This window comes from Hemitrygon akajei, chromosome 6 (assembly GCF_048418815.1).
Source record: "Hemitrygon akajei chromosome 6, sHemAka1.3, whole genome shotgun sequence".
NCBI classification, from domain to species: domain Eukaryota; kingdom Metazoa; phylum Chordata; class Chondrichthyes; order Myliobatiformes; family Dasyatidae; genus Hemitrygon; species Hemitrygon akajei.
This window is the reverse complement of record NC_133129.1, coordinates 114,827,674-114,850,116: the sequence shown is the minus strand read 5'-3', so window position 1 is coordinate 114,850,116 and position 22,443 is coordinate 114,827,674. Positions and strand designations below refer to the sequence as shown.

The following is a 22,443-nucleotide window of genomic DNA, read 5'->3' as shown; positions in this document are numbered from 1 at the left end:
CTGGTTGAGGGCTGTATTTGGCCATTCAAGAATTACATTACCTCAGTTTTCTCTCTGCTTGTGAGTGAATGTGACCCAGACTGAGCATCTGCTCTGCATATATTTTCACGGGTAACAGACTTCAGCTACACACACAAAATGTTGGAGGAACTCAGAAGGTCAGGCACAAACTATGGAAATGAATAAACAGTTGACATTTCAGGCTGAGAGCCTTCTTCAAGACTGAGAAGGATGAGGGAAGATACCAGAATAAAAATGTAAGAGGAGGGCTAGCTGGAGGAAATAAGTGAGTCCAGGTGGGTAGGAAAAGTTAAGTACTAGAGAAGAATGAATCTGATAGGAGTGGACAATAGAAAAAAGGGAAGGAGGGGACCTGGGGGAAGTAACAGACAGGTGAGGAAAGGAAAAAGGTCAAAGTGGAGAATAGAGGAGGATGGAAGTGTTTTTTTTTACAGAAGGATGGCACATTCATGTCATCAGAAGCCACCCAGATGGAATACAAGATGTTGCTCCTCCATCCTGATGGGGGCCCCGTCTTGGCACAAGATGAGGCCATGGACCAAAGTGTCACAACAGAACTGGCTTCAGCTGATTTCATGATGCTCTTGAAGAGTTGAATGTCAATGTGTATGGATGCTCAGTGTTAGCCTGTGTGTTACTCCCTCATATTGGTACTGGGCAGGGGGTTACCATGCCTTGGGTGCTTGTGCTTTGATGATTAATATCTAGATTATTAGATAGATTGTGTATGGAAGAATACTTTAAAAGAGGTAAACAAGAGTATTAAAGGCATAGATAATAGTCAGAACTTTCACCCATTGTAGGAGTACCAAATATAAGAGGTTTATTAGGAAAAGGAGTTTTCAAGGGAAACTGAGGGATAAGTGACTGTTACCTGAACAGAGGAGTTGGTGGAATGAGATACAGTCACTGCATAAAAGAAGTATTTAGACATCCAGTGGAATGGACGAGGTATAGAATGAAACTGGCATGATGAGGGCAAATAGAATTGGTGTAGTTGGGCATAATGCTTAGTATGGACACAGAAGGCTTATTTCTGTTCTCCACAACTTGACTGTAAAAGTTGTCCCCTCATTAGTTGTGTGGTTATGCCCCTCACATTCATATTTCAGCTTTCATAAAGACACAATTTTTTGATTTTCATTAAAATATAATTTCCTTTCGTTTTCATGTTGTTAGCAGAAAGGCACACCCCACATCCCAGTCAGCCCATGCATGTGTTTATATTCACCAAAAGCATCTCCATGCTTTCTTCCCTTCTCCCTCACATCTCTGAGTGGCTTCAACATAAATGTATCCTTTACACCTGTCCCATTTACTACTGTGAGGCAAATTACACATTCCCAACCTATGTTCCCTCTAAGCTGTGTGCGTGTGCGGGCACACACACATTTTTCAACCAGCACACAAAGGAAATTAATGTGCGCACTAAAGGTTAGTTACCTAAAATAATGTAGTAATTAATAACTATACTTAATGAAAATAATCTTTTAGCTAAATGTTTCTGTTAATTAGTTAGTCAGATTTTCAAATACCACAATGCACGTCACTAATTTACGTCACCTCACCTTTCCTGTTCTGGTTTGTACAGCTGCATCACGGCGGCAGCCATCTTTGGCGGACAATGTTCATATCGTAAAGTTTACAAAGATCAGTTTCAAATCCTGTAGATAGTTTAAGTTTTGATTGAAAAAAATATTGATTCACTATGACAAATTCAAAAGAAGCGAAGGGCGTGAAGTGCAAAAGAACTACAAATTTGTTTAAAGTTTAATGGCTTAACATAATAGTAGAAACTGCTACACTGAAAGCTCATGAGGTCATGAACATTCAGCTACGACAAATACTTATGTATGATTCAGAAACTGGAGTTATCTGTTTGTATTGTCATGATGCGAAAGTTGCTGGAGAATTTGCTAGTGGAAAGAAATGGGATGATATTTGGAAACTTGACTTTTTGGAGCGTCATTTGCAAAGTAAATTGCATCTGGACAGTGTACTAAAGGTCAGGCAACAGAACCCGTCATTACCCATTACAGGAGTGCTACGCATGTTACAGTTGAGTGCAGATGAGCAAGAGCAAAAACAATCAAACCCAGTGGAGATAAAAGAATGGGTAAATACCAAAGACAGGAGAGAGAAAAAATAACTGAGTGACTAAAATATGTATGTTATTTTGTTGTTACTCTGTACAGTTTTATGTCAAATATTTTGTAAATCTACATAAACTGTGCCATGTGTGCATTCAGTGTGCACATACTTTTGTCACAGGAAAAAAAATTGCAACTCTCTTTGGATCAGAAAAACTTCTCTAAACTAAGGGGCAGTGTTGGATCTTCTGTTAGTGAATGAAATAGGTCAGATGATGGAGGTATGTGTTGGGGAGCACTTCGGGTCCAGTGATCACAATGCCATTGGTTTCAATGTAATTATGGAGAAGGATAGGACTGGACCCAGGGTTGAGATTTTTGATTGGAGAAAGGCTAACTTTGAGGAGATGTGAAAGGTTTTAGGAGTGGATTGGGGCAATTTATTTTATGGGAAGGATGTAATAGAGAGATGGAGGTCATTTAAAGGTGAAATTTTGAGGGTACAGAATCTTTATAGAACCATAGAACATTAAAGCACAGAAACAGTCCTTTTGGCCCTCCTTGGCTGTGCTGAGCCATTTTTCTGCCTAGTCCCACTGACCTGCACCTGGGCCATATCCCTCCATAGCCCTCTCATTCATGTACCTGTCCAAGTTTTTCTTAAATGTCAAAAATGAGCCCACATTCACCACTTCATCTGGCAGCTCATTCCACACTCCCACCACTCTCTGCGTGAAGAAGCCCTCCCTAATGTTCCCTTTAAACTTTTCCCCCTTCACCCATGACCTCTGTTTTTTTTCTCCCCTGGCCTCAGTGGAAAAAGCCTGTTTGCATTCACTCTATCTATACCCATCATAATTTTATACACCTCTATCAAGTCTCCCCTCATTCTTCTATGCTTCAGGGAATAAAGTCCTAACCTATTCAACCTTTCTCTGTAGCTCAGTTTCTCAAGTCCCGGCAACATCCTTGTGAACCTTCTCTGCACTCTTTCAACCTTATTAATATCCTTCCTGTAATTAGGTGACCAAAACTGCACACAATACTCCAAATTCAGCCTCACTAATGTCTTATACAACCTCACCATTACATTCCAACAGTTATACTCAACACTTTCATTTATAAAGGCCAATGTACCAAAAGCTCTCTTTACAACTTGTGACACCACTTTTAGGGAATTATGTATCTGTACTCCCAGACCCCTCTGTTCTACTTCACTCCTCAGTGTCCTACCATTTACCTTGTATGTTCTACTTTGGTTTGACCTTCCGAAGTGCAATACCTCACACTTGTCCGCATTAAACTCCATCTGCCATTTTTCAGCCCATTCCTCCAACTGGTCCAAATCCCTCTGCAAGCTTTGGAATTCTTGGGAATAATGCACAAGGTGCAAAATCAGTTCATCCCCTGGAGAAGGAAGGATTCAAAGGGGGGAAAGGGGCCACAGTGGTTGACAAAGGAAGTCAGAGATTGCATAGCATTAAAAAAAAAGGAAGTATGACAGAGCTAAGGTGAGTGGGAGGACAGATGATTGGGAAATTTTTAAGGAACAACAGAACTTAACTAAAAGGGCAATATGGGGAGAAAAAATGAGGTACGAACGCAAGCTAGCCAGGAATATAAAGGAGGATAGCAAAAGCTTTTTTTAGGTATGTGAAGAGAAAGAAGATAGTTAAGAACAATTTTGGGCCCTTGAAGAATGAATTGGGTGAAATTGTTATTGGAAACAGAGAAATGGCAGAAAAATTTAATAAGTACTTTAGATCTGTCTTCACTCGGGAAGACACAAGCAATCTCCCAGATGTATGGATGGGCCAAGGACATAGGGTAACAGAGGAAATGAAACAGATTGACATTAGGAAGGAAATGGTGATGAGTAGACTGATGGGACTGAAGGCTGACAAATCCCCAGGTCCAGATGGTCTGTACCCTAGGGTACTAAAGGAGATGGCCCTGGAAATTGCGGATGCATTGGTAATCATTTTCCAATGTTCCTTAGATTCAGGATCAGTTCCTGAGGATTGGAGAATGGCTAATGTTATCCCACTTTTTAAGAAAGGAGGGAGGGAGAAAACAGAGAACTATCGTCCTGTCAGCCTAACATCAGTAGTGGGGAAGATGCTAGAGTCCATTATTAAAGATGAAATAGCAGCATATCTAGATAGCAGTGATAGGATTGGGCCGAGCCAGCATGGATTTACCAAGGGCAAATCATGCTTGACTAATCTATTGGAGTTTTTCGAGGATGTAACCAGGAAGTTAGACAAGGGAGATCCAGTGGATGTAGTGTACCTCGATTTTCAGAAGGCATTTGATAAGGTCCCACATAGGAGATTGGTGGGTAAAATCAGAGCTCATGGCATTGGGGGGAAGATATTGACATGGATAGAAAACTGGTTGGCAGATAGAAAGCAAAGGGTAACGGTGAATGGGTGTTTCTCGGAATGGCAGGTGGTGACTAGTGGGGTGCCACAGGGCTCGGTATTGGGACCACAGCTGTTTACAATTTATGTCAATGATTTGGATGAAAGCATTGAGAATAACATCAGCAAATTTGCTGATGATACTAAGCTGGGTGGCAGTGTGACATGTGATCAGGATGTTAGGAGAATTCAGGATGACTTGGATAGGCTGGGTGAGTGGACAGATACTTGGCAGATGGCGTTTAATGTGAATAAGTGTGAGGTTATCCACTTTGGGAGTAAGAACAGGAAGGCAGATTATTATCTGAAAAGTGTAGAGTTAGGTAAGGGAGAAATACAAAAAGATCTAGGAGTGCTTGTTCATCAGTCACTGAAGGTGAATGAGCAAGTGCAGCAGGCAGTGAAGAAGGCTAATGCAATGTTGGCCTTTATTACAAAGGGAATTGAGTACAAGAGCAAGGAAATTCTTTTGTATTTGTACAGAGCCCTGGTGCGACCACACCTGGAGTATTGTGTACAGTTTTGGTCTCCAGGGTTAAGAAAGGACATCCTGGCTATAGAGGAAGTGCAGCATAGATTCACGAGGTTAATTCCTGGGATGTCAGGACTGTCTTACGCAGAGAGGTTAGAGAGACTGGGCTTGTACATGCTGGAATTAAGGAGATTGAGAGGGGATCTGATTGCAACATATAAGATTATTAAGGGATTGGACAAGATAGAGGCAGGAAATTTGTTCCAGATGCTGGGAGAGTCCAGTACCAGAGGACATGGTTTGAGAATAAGGGGTAGGTCATTTAGGACAGTGTTAAGGAAAAACTTCTTCTCCCAGAGAGTTGTGGGGATCTGGAATGCACTGCCTCGGAAGGCAGTGGAGGCCAATTCTCTGGATGCTTTCAAGAAGGAGCTAGATAGATATCTTATGGATAGAGGAGTCAAGGGATATGGGGACAAGGCAGGAACCGGGTATTGATAGTAGATGATCAGCCATGATCTCAGAATGGCGGTGCAGGCTAGAAGGGCTGAATGGTCTACTTCTGCACCTATTGTCTATTGTCTATTGTCTTTGAAAACCTTCCTCACTGTCCACTACACATCCAATCTTCGTATCATCAGCAAATTTGCTGATCCAATTTGCCACATTATCATCCAGATCATTCATATAGATGACAAATAACAATGGACCCAGCACTGATCCCTGTGGCACACCACTAGTCACAGGCCTCCACTCAGAGTAGCAATCCTCCACTATCACTCTCTGGCTTCTTCTATTGAGCCAATGTCTAATTAAATGTACTACCTCTCCATGTATACCTAGTGACTGAATCTTCCTAGCTAACCTCCCATGCGGGACCTTGTCAAAGGTCTTACTGAAGTCCATGTATACAACATCCACTGCCTTCCCTTCATCCACTTTCCTGGTAAATTCCTCGAAAAACATTAATAGATTGGTTTCTCTAGTAGATTATGTTCCTGTTAGGTTGAAAGGAAAGTTTAAAAGTTTGAGAGAGCCATGGTTTTCAAGGGGTATTGGAAACTTGGTTAGGAAAAAGAGAGATATCTACAATAAATATAGGCAGCATGGAGTAAATGAGGTGCTCAAGGAATATAAAGAATGTAAAAAGAATCTTAAGAAAAAATTAGGAAAGCTAAAAGAAGATACGAGCAAACACGAGGAAATCTGCAGATGCTGGAAATTCAAACAACAACACACACAAAATGCTGGTGGAACACAGCGGGCCAGGCAGCATCTATAGGGAGAAGCGCTGTCGACATTTTGGGCCGAGATTTTCGTCAGAAGGGTCTCGGCCCGAAACGTCGACAGCGCTTCTCCCTATAGATGCTGCCTGGCCTGCTGTGTTCCACAAGAAGATACGAGGTTGCTTTGGCAAGTAAGGTGAAAGTAAATCCAAAGGGTTTACTAGCAAAAGGATAGTTAATAGCAAAAAGATAGTGGGGGATAAAATTGGTCCCTTACTGAATCAGAGTGGACAGCTATGTGTGGATCCAAAAGAGATGGGGGAGATTTTGAACTATTTCTTTTCTTTGGTATTCACTAAGGAGAAGGATATTGAATTGTGTAAGGTAAGGGAAACAAGTAGGGAAGTTATAGAAACTATGATGATTAAAGAGGAGGATGTGCTGTCGCTTTTAAGGAATATAAAAGTGGATAAATCTCCAGATCCTGACAGGATATTCCCCAGGACCTTGAGGGAAGTTAGTGTAGAAATAGCAGGGGCTCTGACAGAAATATTTCAAATGTCATTAGAAATGGGGATGGTGCCGGAGAATTGGCAAATTGCTCGTGCGGTTCCATTGTTTAAAAATGGTTCTAAGAGTAAACCTAGCAATTATAGGCCTGTAAGTTTGACATCAGTGGTGGGTACATTAATGGAAAGTATTCTTAGAGATGGTATATATAATTATCTGGATAGACAGGGTCTGATTAGGAACAGTCAACATGGATTTGTGCGTGGAAGGTCATGTTTGACAAATCTTATTGAATTTTTTGAAGAGCTTGCGAGGAAAGTTGACAAGGGTAAAGCAGAGGATGTTGTCTATATGGACTTCAGTAAGGCCTTTGACAAGGTTCCGCACGGAAGGTTAGTTAGGAAGGTTCAATCGTTAGGTATTAATATTGAAGTAGAAAAATGGATTCAACAGTGGTTGGATGGGAGATGCCAGAGAGTAGTGGTGGGTAACTGTTTGTCAGGTTGGAGGCCGGTGACTAGTGGTGTGCCTCAGGGATCTGTACTGGGTCCAATATTGTTTGTCATATACATTAATGATCTGGATAATGGGGTGGTAAATTAGATTAGTAAGTATGCAGATGATACAAAGGTAGGTGGCGTTGTGGATAATGAAGTAGGTTTTCAAAGCTTGCAGAGAGATTTAGGCCAGTTCGAAGAGTGGGCTGAACGATGGTAGATGGAGTTTAATGCTGATAAGTGTGAGGTACTACATTTTGGTAGGAATAATCCAAATAGGACATACATGGTAAATGGTAGGGCATTGAAGAATGCAGTAGAACAGAGTGATCTAGGAATAATGTTGCATAGTTCCCTGAAGGTGGAATCTCATGTGGATAGGGTGGTGAAGAAAGCTTTTTGGTATGTTGGCCTTTACAAATCAGAGAATTGAGTATAGGAGTTGGGATGTAATGTTAAAGTTGTAAAAGGCATTAGTAAGGCTGAATTTGGAGTATTGTGTACAGATCTGGTCACCGAATTATAGGAAAGATGTCAACAAAATAGAGACAGTACAGAGAAGATTTACTAGAATATTACCTGGGTTTCAGCACCTAAGTTACAGGGAAAGGTTGAACAAGTTTGGTCTTTATTCTTTGGAGCGTAGAAGGTTGAGGGGGGACTTGATAGAGGTATTTAATATTATGAGGGGGATAGATAGAGTGGACATGGTTAGACTTTTTCCCTTGAGAGTAGGGGAGATTCAAACAAGAGGATATGAGTTGAGAGTTAGGGGGCAAAAGTTTAGGGGTAACACGAGGGGGAATTTCTTTACTCAGAGAGTAGTAGCTGTGTGCAAAGAGCTTCCAGTAGAAGTAGTAGAGGCAGGTTCAGTATTGTCATTTAAAGTAAAATTAGATAGGTATATGAGCGGGAAAGGAATGGAGGGTTTTGGGCTGAGTGCAGGTCAGTGGGATCAGGTGACGGTAAGCGTTCGGCATGGACTAGAAGGGCCGAGATGGCCTGTTTCCGTGCTGTAATTGTTATATGATTAAATGGTTAAACTTCTTGATAGATGGAATCCATCCTGGAATGTGAGATCTTTCATTCTGGCAGAAATAATAAATAGGTGGAATATTTTTAACTGCTGACAGATTGAATGGAGTTACTATTGTGAGCAACCTCATTGTCCTTGGTACACGGATCATAGAAACATAGAAAACCTACAGCACAATACCTTCGGCCCACAAGGTTGTGCCGAACATTCCCTACCCTAGAAATAAATAGGCTTACCTATAACCCTCTATTTTTCTAAGCTCCATGTACCTATCCAAAAGTCTCTTAAAAGAGCCTATTGTATCCGCCTCCACCACCGTTGCCGGAAGCCCATTCCATGTACTTACCACTCTCTGTGTAAAAAACTTACCCCTGACATCTGCTCTGTACCTACTTCCCAGCACCTTAAACCTGTGTCCTCTTTTGGCAACCAGTTCAGCTCTGGGAAAAAGCCTCTGACTATCCACATGATCAACGCCTCTCATCCTCTTTTACACCTCTGTCAGGTCACCTCTCATCCTCTGTCGCTCCAAGGAGAAAAGGCCAAGTTCACTCAACCTATCCTCATAAGGCATGCTCCCCAATCCAGGCAACATCCTTGTATATCTCCTCTGCACCCTCTCTATGGCTTCCACATCCTTCCTGTAGTGAGGCGACCAAAACTGAGCACAGTACTCCAAGTGGGGTCTGACCAGGGTCCTATATAACTGCAACATTATCTCTCAGCTCCTAAATTCAAATCGACGATTGATGAAAGCCAATACACTGTACGCCTTCTTAACTACTGAGTCAACCTGTGCAGTTGCTTTGAGCATCCTATGGTCTCTGACCCCAAGATCCCACTGAACCTCCACACTGCCAAAAGTCTTACCAATAATACTATATTCTGCCATCATATTTGACCTACCAAAATGAACCACTTCACACTTACCTGGGTTGAACTCCATCTGCCACTTCTCAGTCCAGTTTTGCATCCTGTCAATGTCCCGCTGTAACCTCTAACAGCCCTCCACACTATCCACAACACCTCCAACCTTTATGTCATCAGCAAATTTACTAACCCATCCCTCCACTTCCTCATCCAGGTCATTTATATAAATCACGAAGAGTAAGGGTCCCAGAACAGATCCCTGAGGCACTCCACTGGTGACCAACCTCCATGCAGAATATGACCCATCTACAACCACTCTTTGCCTTCTGTGGGCAAGCCAGTTCTCGATCCACAAAGCTTCTTGGATCCCATGCCTCCTTACTTTCTCAATAAGCCTTGTGTAGGCTACTTTACCAAATGCCTTGCTGAAATCCATATACACTACATCTACTGCTCTTCCTTCATCAATGTGCTTAGTCACATCCTCAAAAAATTCAATCAGGCTCGTAAGGCACGACCTGCCCTTGACAAAACCATGCTGACTATTCCTAATTATATTATACCTCTCCAAATGTTTATAAATCCTGCCTCTCAGGATCTTCTCCATCTATTTACCAACCACTGATGTAAGACTCACTGGTCTATAATTTCCTGGTCTACCTTTACTCCCTTTCCTGAATAAAGGAACAACATTTGCAACCCTCCTATCCTCTGTAACCTCTCCCATCCCTATTGATGATGCAAAGATTATTGTCAGAGGCTCAGCAATCTCCTCCCTCGCCTCCCACAGTAGCCTGGGGTACATCTCATCCGGGCCCGGTGACTTATCCAACTTGATGCTTTCCAAAAGCTCCATCACATCCTCTTCCTTAATAAACACATGCTCAAACTTTTCAATCTGCTGCAAGCCGTCACTAATATCACCAAGAGCCTTTTCCATAGTGAATGCTGAAGTAAAGTATTCATTAAGTACCTCTGCTATTTCCTCCTCTTCCATACGCACTTCCACACTGTCACATTTGATAGGTCCTATTCTTTCACGTCTTATCCTCCTGCTCTTCACATAGTTGTAGAATGTCTAAAGGTTTCTACAGTTATATTAATAGGAAAAGGATAGTGGGGGATAAAATTGGTCCCTTAGAGAATCAGAGTGGACAGCTATGTGTGGAGCCAAAAGAGATGGGGGAGATTTTGAACAAATTTCTTTTCTTCGGTATTCACTAAGGAGAAAGATATTGAATTGTGTAAGGTAAGGGAAACAAGTAGGGAAGTTATGGAAACTACGACGATTAAAGAGGAGGATGTGCTGTTGCTTTTAAGGACTATAAAAGTGGATACATCTCCAGATCCTGACAGGATATTCCCTAGGACCTTGAGGGAAGTTAGTGTGGAAATAGCAGGGGCTCTGACAGAAATATTTCAAATGTCATTAGAAACAGGGATGGTGCTGGAGGATTGGTGTATTGCTCATGTTGTTCCATTGTTTAAAAAGGGTTCTAAGAGTAAACCTAGCAATTATAGATCTGTAAGTTTGACGTCAGTGGTGGGTAAATTAATGGAAAGTATTCTTAGAGATGGTATATATAGTTATCTGGATAGACAGGGTCTGATTAGGAACAGTCAACATGGATTTGTGCGTGGAAGGTCATGTTTGACAAATTATATTGAATATTTTGAACAGGTTACTAGGAAAGTTGACGAGAGTACAGCAGTCGATGTTGTCTATATGGACTTCAGTAAGGCCTTTGACAAGGTTCTGCACAGAACGTTAGTTAGGAAGGTTTAATCGTTAGGTATTAATATTGAAGTAGTAAAATGGATTCAACAGTGGCTGAATGGGAAATGCCAGAGAGTAGTGGTGGATAACTGTTTGTCAGGTTGGAGGCCGGTGACTAGGGGTGTGCCGCAGAGATCTGTACTGGGTCCAATGTTGTTTGTCATATACATTAATGATCTGGATGATGGGGTGGTAAATTAGATTAGTAAGTATGCAGATGATACTAAGGTAGGTGGCGTTGTGGATAATGAAGTAGGTTTTCAAAGCTTGCAGAGAGATTTAGGCCAGTTCGAAGAGTGGGCTGAAAGATGGCAGATGGAGTTTAATGCTGACAAATGTGAGGTGCTACATTTTGGTAGGAATAGTGAAAATAGGACATACATGGTAAATGGTAGGGCATTGAGGAATGCAGTAGAACAGAGTGATCTAGGAATAATGGTGCATTGTTCCCTGAAGGTGGAATCTCATGTGGATAGGGTGGTGAAGAAAGCTTTTGGTATGCTGGCCTTTATAAATCAGAGCATTGAGTATAGGAGTTGGGATGTAATGTTAAGGCATTGTTAAGACCAAATTTGGAATATTGTGTACAGTTCTGGTCACCGAATTATAGGAAAGATGTCAACAAAATAGAGAGTACAGAGGAGATTTACTAGAATGTTACCTGGGTTTCAGCACCTAAGTTCCATTGAGAGTAGGGGAGATTCAAACAAGAGGACATGAGTTGAGAGTTAGGGGGCAAAAGTTCAGGGGTAACACGAGGGGGGAATTTCTTTACTCAGAGAGTGGTAGCTGTGTGGAACGAGCTTCCAGTAGCAGTGGTAGAGGCAGGTTCAATATTGTGATTTAGAGTAAAATTGGATAGGTATATGGACAGGAAAGGAATGGAGGGTTATGGGTTGAGTGCAGGAAGGTGGGACTAGGTGAGAATAAGCGTTCAGCACGGACTAGAAGGGCTGAGATGGCCTTTTTCCGTGCTGTAGTTATTACATGGTTATGGTTATAAGGCCTTCTCATGGCCCCGTCTGGCTCTCCTAATCTCCTTCTTAAGCTCCTTCCTGTTAGCCTTATAATCTTCTAGATCTCTAACATTACCTGGCTCTCTGAACCTTTTGTAAGCTTTTTTCCTTCTTGACCAGATTTATTACAGCCTTTGTACATCACGGTTCCTGCACCCTACCATAACTTCCCTGTCTCATTGGAACGTACATATGCAGAATTTCACACAAATATTCCCTGAACATTTGCCACATTTCTTCCGTACTTTTCCTTGAGAACATCTGTTTCCAATTTAAGCTTTTAAATTCCTGCCTAATAGCTTAATATCTCTCTCCAATGCTATGGTAAAGGAGATAGCATTATGATCACTATCTCCAAAATGCTCTCCGACTGAGAGATGTGACACCTGACCAGGTTCATTTCCCAATACCAAATCAAGTACAGACTCTCCTCTTGTAGGCTTATCTACATATTGTGTGAAGAAACCTTCCTGAACACACCTAACAAACTCCACCCCATCTAAACCCCTTGCTCTGGGGGAAATTAAAGTCTCCCTTCACGACAACTCTGTTATTATTACACCTTTCCAGGATCTGTTTCCCTGTCTGCTCCTCGATATCCCTGTTTCTATTGGGTGGCCTGTAAAAAACACCTAGTAAAGTTATTGACCCCTTCCTATTCCTAATCTCCACCCACAGAGACTCTGTAGACAATTCTTCCATGACATCCACCTTTTCTGCAGCCGTGACACTATTTCTGATCAACAGTACCACACCCCCACTTCTTTTGCTTCTCTTCCTGTCCTTTCTGAAACATCTAAAACCCGGCACCTGAAGTAACTATTCCTGTCCCTGAGCCATCCAAGTCTCTGTAATGGCCACTACATCATAGCTCCAAGTACTGATCCACTCTCTAAGCTCATCCACTTTGTTCACAACACTCTTTGCGTTAAAATAGATACATCTCAAACCTACGGTCTGAGCACATTCCTTTTCTATCACCTGCCTATCCTCCCTCACACGCTGTCTCCTATCTTTGGCTATTTGAGAGCCAGATGCCTCTTCCCCAGTCTCTTCAGTTTGGCACCTGAGAACATTTTTATCACATACAAATCTTTGATTTCTGTCCGCACAAGTAGTCCTCGCATGACCTTTATCTTCCTCCACCTCACACTCTGGTTCCCCTCCCCCTGCAAATCTAGTTTAAACCCCCTGGAGCAGCACTAGCTCACCTACCCAGAAGGATGTTAGACCCCCTCCAGTTCAGGTGCAAACCGTCCCATCGGAACAGGTACCACCTTCCCTGGAACAAGCCCAATTGTCCAGAAACATGAAGCCCTCCCTCCTGCACCATCTCCTTAGTCACGTTTTAACTGCATTATCTTCCTATTTCTAGCCTTACTAGCATGTGGCATGGGGAGAAATCCTGAGATTGCAACCCTGGAGGTCCTGTCCTTCAACTTTGCACCTAACTCCCTAAACTCTCTTTGCAGGACCTCCTCCTTCACTGTAAGTTGTCCCCAGTCATCCAGCTCCAGCAAATAGTTGGGAAGTGAAGTGAAGTGATCTACTGGCCTTTATAGCAAGGAATATAATGGCAAGAGCAGATTTAATATCACTGACATATGATTGTGAATTTTTTGTTTTGCAGCAGTGCAGTGCATGTTTTAAATTACTATAAGAAATATACAAACATTTCTATTTAAAAAATAAATAAGCAGTGCAAGAAGAGCAAAAACAGTGAGACAGTGCTCATAGATTGAATCACTGTCTGCTCAGAAATCTGGCAGAGAGGAAAAAAGATGTTCAGTGTCTCTCTTCAGGCTTCTGTCATGGTAATCATAAGATGAGAGCCTGTCCTGTGTGATGGGGTTCCTTCATGATGAGGCATCTTTTTGAGGCATCACCTTTTGAAGATGTCTTGGCACTGGGGAGGCTACTGATCATGAGGGAACTTGCTGAGTTTGCAATCCTCTATCTTTTTCTGATCCGATGCAATGGCCCCTCCATACAAGGCAGCGATGCACCCAGTCAGAATGCTCTTCACATTATCACTGTAGAAATTTGCACGAGTCTTTGGTAATATCTCAAATTTCCATAAACCCTGAATGAAATTTAATCACATTAGCCTTCTTCATAATTGATTCAACGTATTGGTCCCAGCATAGATCTTCAGAGATATTGACATCCAGGAACTTGGAACTGCTCACCCTTCCAACTGCAGATCCCTCAATGAGGACTGCCGTGTGTTCCCTTGGCTTCCCTTCCTGAAGTCCATAATCAATTCTTAGGTTATAGTGACGTTGAGTGCAAGGTTGTTGTTGTCACACCACTCAACCAGCTTCACTCCTGTACGTCTCCTCATCACCATCTGAAAGTCTGCTAACGTAGTTGTGACATGGCATATTTATAGATGGCATTTGAGCTGTACTAAGCTACACAGTCAAGGGTGTAGAGTGAGTAGAGTAGCAGGCTAAGCACACATCTTTGATGTCCCAGTGTCTTTTGTCAGTGGACAGATGTTATTTCCAATCTGCAATGACTGTGGTCTCCCAATGAAGTCAAAAATCCAATTGCAGAGAGAAGTACGGTGGCCCAGGTTTTGAAGTTTATTTGTACTGAGGGGATGATGATGTTGAATCCTGAACTGTAATTAATAAATATCAGTATGACATAGGTATTGCTGTTCTCCAAGTATTCAAAGGCCAAGTGGAGAGTCAGTGAGATTGCATCCACTTTAGACCTATTGTGGTGATAGGCAAATTGCAGTCCAGGTCTGTGCTTAAGCAGGAGTTAATTCAAGCCATGATCAGAGCACCTCATCACAGTAGATATGAGTGCCACTACGTAATATTTTTTGAGGCAGCTCATACTGCTCTTCTTGGACACCAGCAAGATTGATAATTTTTTAAGCAGGTAGGAACCTCCAACTGAAGCAATGAGAGATTGAAGATGTTCTTGAACATTCTTGCTAGATGGTTGGTACAGATGGTGTCCTACCAGTTTTACCATCAGGACCTAACACCTTGTGAGAGTTCATCCTTTTGAAAGATGTTCTGACATCAGTCTCTGAGACAGAGATCACAGGGTCACCAGATGCTGCAGAAATTTGCGCAGGTATAGTTTTATTCTCCCTTTCAAGATGTGCTTAAGTGATATTGAGCTTACATGGAAGTGAAGCATCACAGTCATTTATGACATTAGGTTTAGCCTTGTAGGAAGTAATGGCCTGCAAACCCCACCAGAGTCAACGAGCATCCGGTTCCATCGTTAAATTCACTTGGAACTGCTTTCTTGCTCTTAAAGTAGCTTGCCTTAGATCATTTGGCAGGACTGGAGAAAAACAATGAGAAGTAGATTTAAAAGGTAGGAGGAGGGGAGTGAGAAACACCAGGTGATAGGTGAAACCTGGAGGATGAGTGATGAAGTAAAGAGCTGGGAAGTTAATTGGAGAAAGAGATACAGGGCTGGAGAAGGGAAGTCTGATAGGAGAGGACAGACAACCATGGAGAAAAGGGAGAGGAGCACCCGAGGGAAGAGATGGGCAGACAAAGCTGAGAGAGGGAAAAGGGGATGGAGAATGGTGAAGGGGGGGCATTACTGGAAGTTTGAGAAATCAATGTTCATGCCATCAGATTGGTGGCTACCCAAACGGAATATAAGGTGGTGTTCCTCCAACCTGAGCGTGGCCTCATTGCAACAGTAGAGGTGGCCATGGACAGACCTAGACCATAAGACATAGGAGCAGAATTAGGCTATTTGACCCATTGAGCCTTCTCCGACATGGCTGATTCTTTTTCTCCCCTCCTCAGCCCCAATTCCCACCCTTCTCCCCATAACCTTTGATGCCATGTCCAATCAAGAACCTATCAAGCTCAGCCTTAAACACACCCAATGACCTGACCACCACAGCTGCCTGTGGTAACAAATTACACAAATTCAGCACCCTCTGCCTAAAGAAATTTCTCCACATCTCTGTTTTAAATGGACGCCACTCTATTCTGAGGCTGTGCCCTCTTGTCCTAGACTCCCCTACCATGGGAAACATCCTTTCGACATCTACTCTGTCTAGGCCTTTCATCATTAAAGGTTTCAATGAGATCCGCCTTCATCCTTCTAAATTCCAGTGAGTACAGACCCAGAGCCATCAAGCGTTCCACATATGATAATGCTTACATTCTCGGAATCATCCTTGTGACCCTCTCCAATGCCAGCATGTCTTTTCTCAGATGAGGAGCCCAAAACTGCTTATAATACTTAAGGTGAGCCCTCATTAATACCCTATAAAGCCTCAGCATCACATCCCTGCTCTTGTATTCCAGACCTCTTGAAATGAATGCTAACATTGCATTTGCCTTTCTCACTACCTTCTCTACTTACCAGTTAACCTTTAGGGTGTTCTGCACAAGTTCCTTTACATCTCAGAAATCTGGATTTTCTCCCTGTTTAGAGCATAGTCTGCACATTTATTTCTACTGCCAAAGTGCATGACCATGCATTTTCCAACATTGTATTTCGTTTGCCACTTTCTTGCCCATTCTCTGAATCTGTCTAAGTCCTTCTGCATCCTACCTGTTTCCTCAACACTACCTGCTCCTCCACCAAACTTCGTATCATCTGCAAACTTGACAACAAAGCCATCTATTTCATCATCTAAATCATTGATATACAGCATAAAAAGAAGCGGTCCCAACACTGACCCCTGTGAAACACCATTAGTCACTGGCAGCCAACCAGACAAGGATCCTGTTATTCCCACTCACCATCACCTACCAATCAGCCAATGTTCTAACCATGTGAGTAACTTTACTGTAATACCATGGGTTTTTTGCTTGGTAAGCGGCCTTATGTGTGGCATCTTTTCAAAGGCCTACTGAAAGTCCAAATATACAACATACACTGCATCCTCTTTATATATCCTACTTGTAATCTCCTCAAAGAATTCCAACAGGTTGGTTAGGCAAGATTTTCTTTTAAGGAAACCATGCTGACTTTGTCCTGTCTTGACCTGCCTCGCCAGGTAGTCCATAACCTCATCCTTAACAATTAACTCCAACATCTTCCCAACTACTGTCAGGCTAACTGGTCTATATATCCTTCCTGCTGCCTTCCTCCTTTCTTAAAGAGTGGAGTGACATTTGCAAATTTCTAGTCCTCTGGCTCCATGCCAGAGTCCAATAGTTTTGAAAGATCATTGCTAATAACTCCACAATCTCTAATGCTACCTCTTTCAGAACCATAAGGTGCAGTTCATCCAGTCCAGGTGACTTACGTACCCTTTGGTATCTCAGCTTTCTGAGCATCTTTTCCCTTGTAATAGTAACTGCATCCACTTCTCTTCCTTCACACACTACAACATCAGGCACACTGCTAGTGTCTTCCACAGTGAAGACTGATGCAAAATACTCATTTAGTTCATCTGCCATCTCCTTGTCCCTCATTATTATTTCTCCGGCCTCATTTTCTAGCAGTCTTACATTCACTCTCATCTTTTTTATTATTTTACATACTTGCAAAAGCTTTTACAATCCACTTTGATATTGCTTGCTAGCTTGCTTTCATAGTTCATCTTTTCCCTTCTAATGATTATTTTAGTTACTCTTTGTAGGTTTTAAAAGCTTTCCAATCCTGTCTTCCAGGTAGGTTTTCCTTTGTTATATGCCCTCTCTTTAGCTTTTATATTTGCTTTTACTTCCTTTGTTAGCCATGGTTGTACTATTTTGTCATTCTTTGTTTTTGGAATACTCTGTTCTGCACTTTCCTCATTTTTCCCCAAAAACTCTCACCATTGCTGCTGTGCTGTCATCCCTGCCAGCATCTCCTTCCAATTTTCTTTGGTCAACTCCTCTCTCATACCATTATATTTTCCTTTACTCCACTGAAATGCAACTTCGTCAGACTTTACTTTCTCCCTCCCAAGTCTCAAGTTGAACTCAATCATATTGTAATCACTGGCTCCTGAGGACTCCTTTACCTTAAGGTCCCCAATTGCCTCCAGTTCATTACATAACACCCAACCTAGTAGGCTCAACAACAAACTGTTCTAAAAAGCCACCTCATAGGCATTCAACAAACTCACTCTCTTGAGATCCATTACCAACCTGATTTTCCCAATCAACGCGCATGTTACAATCTCCCATGACTATCATAACATTGTCCTTTTAACAAGCTTTTTCTATTTCTTGTTGTAATTTGTGGTCTACATCCTGGCTACTGTTGGGAGGCCTGTATACAACTGTCATCAGGATCCTTTTACCCTTACCTCTTATACACCATACATTGAGATATAACACTGAGTGCTGTATTTGCTACCCTTTAGGATTTTGCATCCCTACTGCACTGATACTCACCCTGCTGGCTGCAATTTTGTCCAATCATCTGTTTGCCCTTCCTAACAGTCTGACTACATGCTACCTTTGCTTTTTTACCATCCATCCTATCCTGAGTCCCTTCACTTCGGTTCTCAGCCCATGCCAAATTAGTTTAACAAATCTGCCCGCGAGAATATTGGTTTCCCTCGGGTTCAAGTGCAACCCTTTTGTACAGGTCATACCTCCCCGCAGAAGGGATCCAAATGATCTAAGAACCTAAGCCCTGGCCCCTGCACCAGCTTGTCAGCCACACATTTATCTACCAAATCATCCTGTTTCTACCCTCACTGGCACATGGCACAGGTAGCAATCCAGAAATTACTACTCTGGAAGTCCTGCTTCTCAACTTTCTGCCTAGCTCTCTAAATTCTCTCTTCAGGACCTCTTTGCTTTTACTTCCTATGTCATTGTACCAAAACATTTGGCTGCTCTCCCTCCCCCTCTAATATGTGGACACGATCTGATACATCCCTGACCCTGGCACCTGGGAGGCAACATATCATCAAGTTATCCTGTTCACATCCACAGAATCTCCTGTCTGTTCCCCTCACTATTGACTCCCCAATCACTACCCCTACCCTCTTCTACCTCTTTACCTTCTGCACCATGGACCCATGCTCACTGCCAGTAATCTGGTCTCCATGGCATTCCCTGAGAGGTCAATCTCCACAACAGTATCCAAACAGTATACTTATTTTTGAAGGGAATGGCCACAGCTGGGCTCTGCTCTAGCTGTCTATTTACATTTTCATTTCTCCTGACAGTCACCCAGCTACTCGCCTCCTAAAACTTCAGGGTGACTACTTGCCTGTAAGTCTGATCAATCATCTCCTCACTCTCCCGTTGTCCCTTCTGTACTTTTATTTAATTTGCTGTGCTCTGCTCCCACTGCTAATTGGGCATCCAAAGTAACTGAACACTCGCAAAGCTCTCCTTTTAAGCAAGCGTCGCCGACCTACAGCTGGGCTCTGCTCCCGCCACTGATTGGGCCTTTGGTGCCAGAAGAAGCGGGATCTCCCAGTGGCCACCCTTTTTAATTCCGCTTCCCATTCCGATATGTCAATCCATGGCTGCCTCTGCTGTCACGACGAGGCCACACTCAGTTGTATTCCTCCCAGGTAGCCTCCAAATTGATGGGATGAACATCAATTTCTCGAACATCTGGTAATGCCTCCCCCCCCCCACCTTCACCATTCCCCATCCCCTTTTCCCTCCCTTGCCTTATCTCCTAGCTTGCCCATCGCCTCATTCTGATGTTCCTCCCATTCTTTTTCCATTGCCCTCTGTCCTCTCCTATCAGATTCCCCCTTCTCCAGCCCACTATCCGTTTCACCAATCAACTTCCCAGCTCTTTACTTCATCTCTCCCCCCACCCTAGTTTCACCTATCGTTTGTGTTTCTCTCTCACCTCCCTCCACTTTTTAAATCTTTTAAATATTCTACTCATCTTTTTTTCTCCAGCCCTGCCAAAGGGTCTCAGCCTGAAATGTTGACTGGATATTTTTCCACAGATGCTGCCTAGCCTGCTGAGTTCCTCCAGCATTTTGTGTTTTGCTTGAATTTCTAGCATCTGCAGATCTTCTCTTGTTTCTGCCTTAAATCACACCTGGACTACTTGTACAGTTCTGTATAAAGTCGGTGACACCTACAACAATGTATATTCATTCAGATTTTTTTAAAAACTTTTTTTATTGAGTTTTCAAATGATTACAGAAAGAAAAAGATATATACCCTTCCCCCTTCCCTTAGCCCCTCCCCCCTAACATCCCTATAGAAAAAAAGAAAAAGAAAAACAAAAAAGAAAGAAAGAGAGTGCCTGGATATCAGAAGATCCCCACATGCTCCACAGAATTTGTAATAACTTTAGTATATATATTTATTTCTTTCCCCAAATAACCAATTATTTTATCTTCGGAGCACCTATATATTTAATCCTGTCTTTTGTAAATAAGGGCGCCAAATTTTCAAAAATGTTTCATATTTATCTCTTAAATTATAAGTAATTTTTTCAAGTGGAATACAGCTAGAAATTTCATTCTTCCAACGATCTATACTTAAGTATGAATCCGATTTCCAAGTAACTGCAATAGCCTTTTTGGCTACTGCCAGTGCAATTTTTATAAATTCTTTCTGATATTTATTTAATTTGGGTTTCGATTTTATCCCTTCAATATCGCCTAATAAAAATAATATTGGATTATGTGGAAGTTGTGTTCCAATAAAACTCTTAAATTTGTCCAAAAAGGTTGAATTTTAGAACAAGACCAAGTAGAATGTAAAAAAGTACCGATTTCTTGGTTACTTCGGAAACACTGATCAGATAAATTTGGATTTAATTTATTTATTTTTTGTGGTGTAATATATAATTGATGTAAAAAATTATATTGCACTAATCTTAACCGGACATTTATTGTATTTGTCATACAATCAAGACATAGTCTTGACCAATTTGTTTCTTCAATTTTAATATTCAAGTCACTTTCCCATTTTTGTCTTGACTTATGGATTCCTTGTTTAATTGCCTGTTTTTGAATCAAGCTATACATACAAGAAATAATTTTTTCAGTTTTTCCTTTTTGAATTAAAGTTTCTATTTCATTAGATTTCGGCAATATCATTGTTTGACCTAATTTTTCTCTTAAATAAGCCCTTAATTGGAAGTAACAAAAAAGAGTGTTGTTTGATACTTTATATTTATTCTTTAATTGATCAAATTACATTAATATACCTCCTTCAAAACAATCTCCTATATATCTAATCCCTTTTTGAAACCAATTATATAAAAGTTGATTATCCATTTTAAAAGGAATAAGTCTATTTTGGATTAAAGATCTCTTTGCCAATAAAGATTTCTTTGTCTCATCATCAACATTTATCTTATTCCATAAGTCAATCAAATGTTTTAATATAGGAGATTCTTTCTTTTCCCGTATCCATTTAGATTCCCATTTATACATAAAATCTTCTGGTGTATTTTCTCCTATTTTACCTAGTTCTATTCTAATCCATGCCGGTCTATCTTTCTCAAAAAAAGATGCAATAAATCTAAGTTGATTTTATGACCCCAGCCCCCTCCTTTGTGAGATTCGCAAGAGCCCTAGTCAAGGGGGGGGTCAAATGACCCAAGATAGAGAGGGAGACGTGCTGAAGACCACGTTCCCCCGGGAAGCAGAATAAAGCGACTCTTTGACTATTGTCTCATGAAGACCACGTGTAAAGCCCTCGGGCAAAGTGGGCTGGTTGAGAGAGAGATTGACACCGGCGATCCCGTGAGGAAGTATAAAGGAGGGTCTGGGGGGGAGGACCCCTTCAGACGCACCAGAAGACATGCGAGAAATCCTCTGACAGCGTTTTGATAGCGACAGCCGGTGGTGGGGTTCGTGGGCGTCTTTTCCTTGCCTGGGATTGGCGACCCCACAACAGGAGAGCGGCTTAGCTGCAGGGGAGGCCACAGATGAACGTTCATTCCCCCAACAAGGCTCCGACAAACCGAACTCTTCCAGGTTGGAAAACCGGTCAGGTAACTGTTTCATCCCCATCTCTCTCTCTCTTTCTAACAAAAGTGCACCAACGCGACACCACAACGACGGCAGCGGGTGGAACTGCAGTGACCGCAAAAGACTTTTAGATATCCAGTAAACAATATATATTTACATTACCCCTAGACAACGATAGAGCTTATTTCTGATTGATTATTACTATACCTGTGCTTTAGATTGAGTTGTGACGACGTATATGATCTGAATGTTTTGTATTAACCATACGTTTGTGCCCCTTTATAAATAAAAACGTTTGAAAATAGTAGCATCAGGCTTCAGTGGACCCATCTATCTTTGCTGGTAAATTACCCGGTTACTGGTGAACGTAACAAGTGGGTTGCTCGTCCCGGATTTGAAACCAAAGGGGAGGGTCAGTGAATCGGGCTGTAAGTCCAAACTTAAATCTGGTTACGCAGGTAGCCAGACAGGAAACCAGCAAAGATGGATATGGGTGAATTTATGAGAAACCCGACTGTAGAGGCGCTAGGGACGGCTACTAAATCAGACTTGGTAAATCTGGCAAAAGGGTTAGGCCTCGCAGAGGTGAGGTCATCAATGAAAAAGCAGGAAGTGCGAGGGGTCATAAATCAGTATTACATTGGGAAGGAGGTGTTTG

The 22,443-nt window shown here is 42.0% G+C and overlaps 1 protein-coding gene across 1 annotated transcript in view; it reads left to right on the top strand.

Annotated features, from left to right (window-relative positions):
• Positions 1-21,623, top strand: part of LOC140729838 (mucin-6-like) — a 65,607-nt gene extending 43,984 nt beyond the window's left edge. Inside the window, exon 10 of the mRNA XM_073050051.1 lies at positions 21,282-21,623. Within this exon, the coding sequence (XP_072906152.1) occupies positions 21,282-21,292 (11 nt within the window). The 3' untranslated portion in view covers positions 21,293-21,623. The remainder of the gene's footprint in view (positions 1-21,281) is intronic.
• Positions 21,624-22,443: the final 820 nt, after the last annotated feature.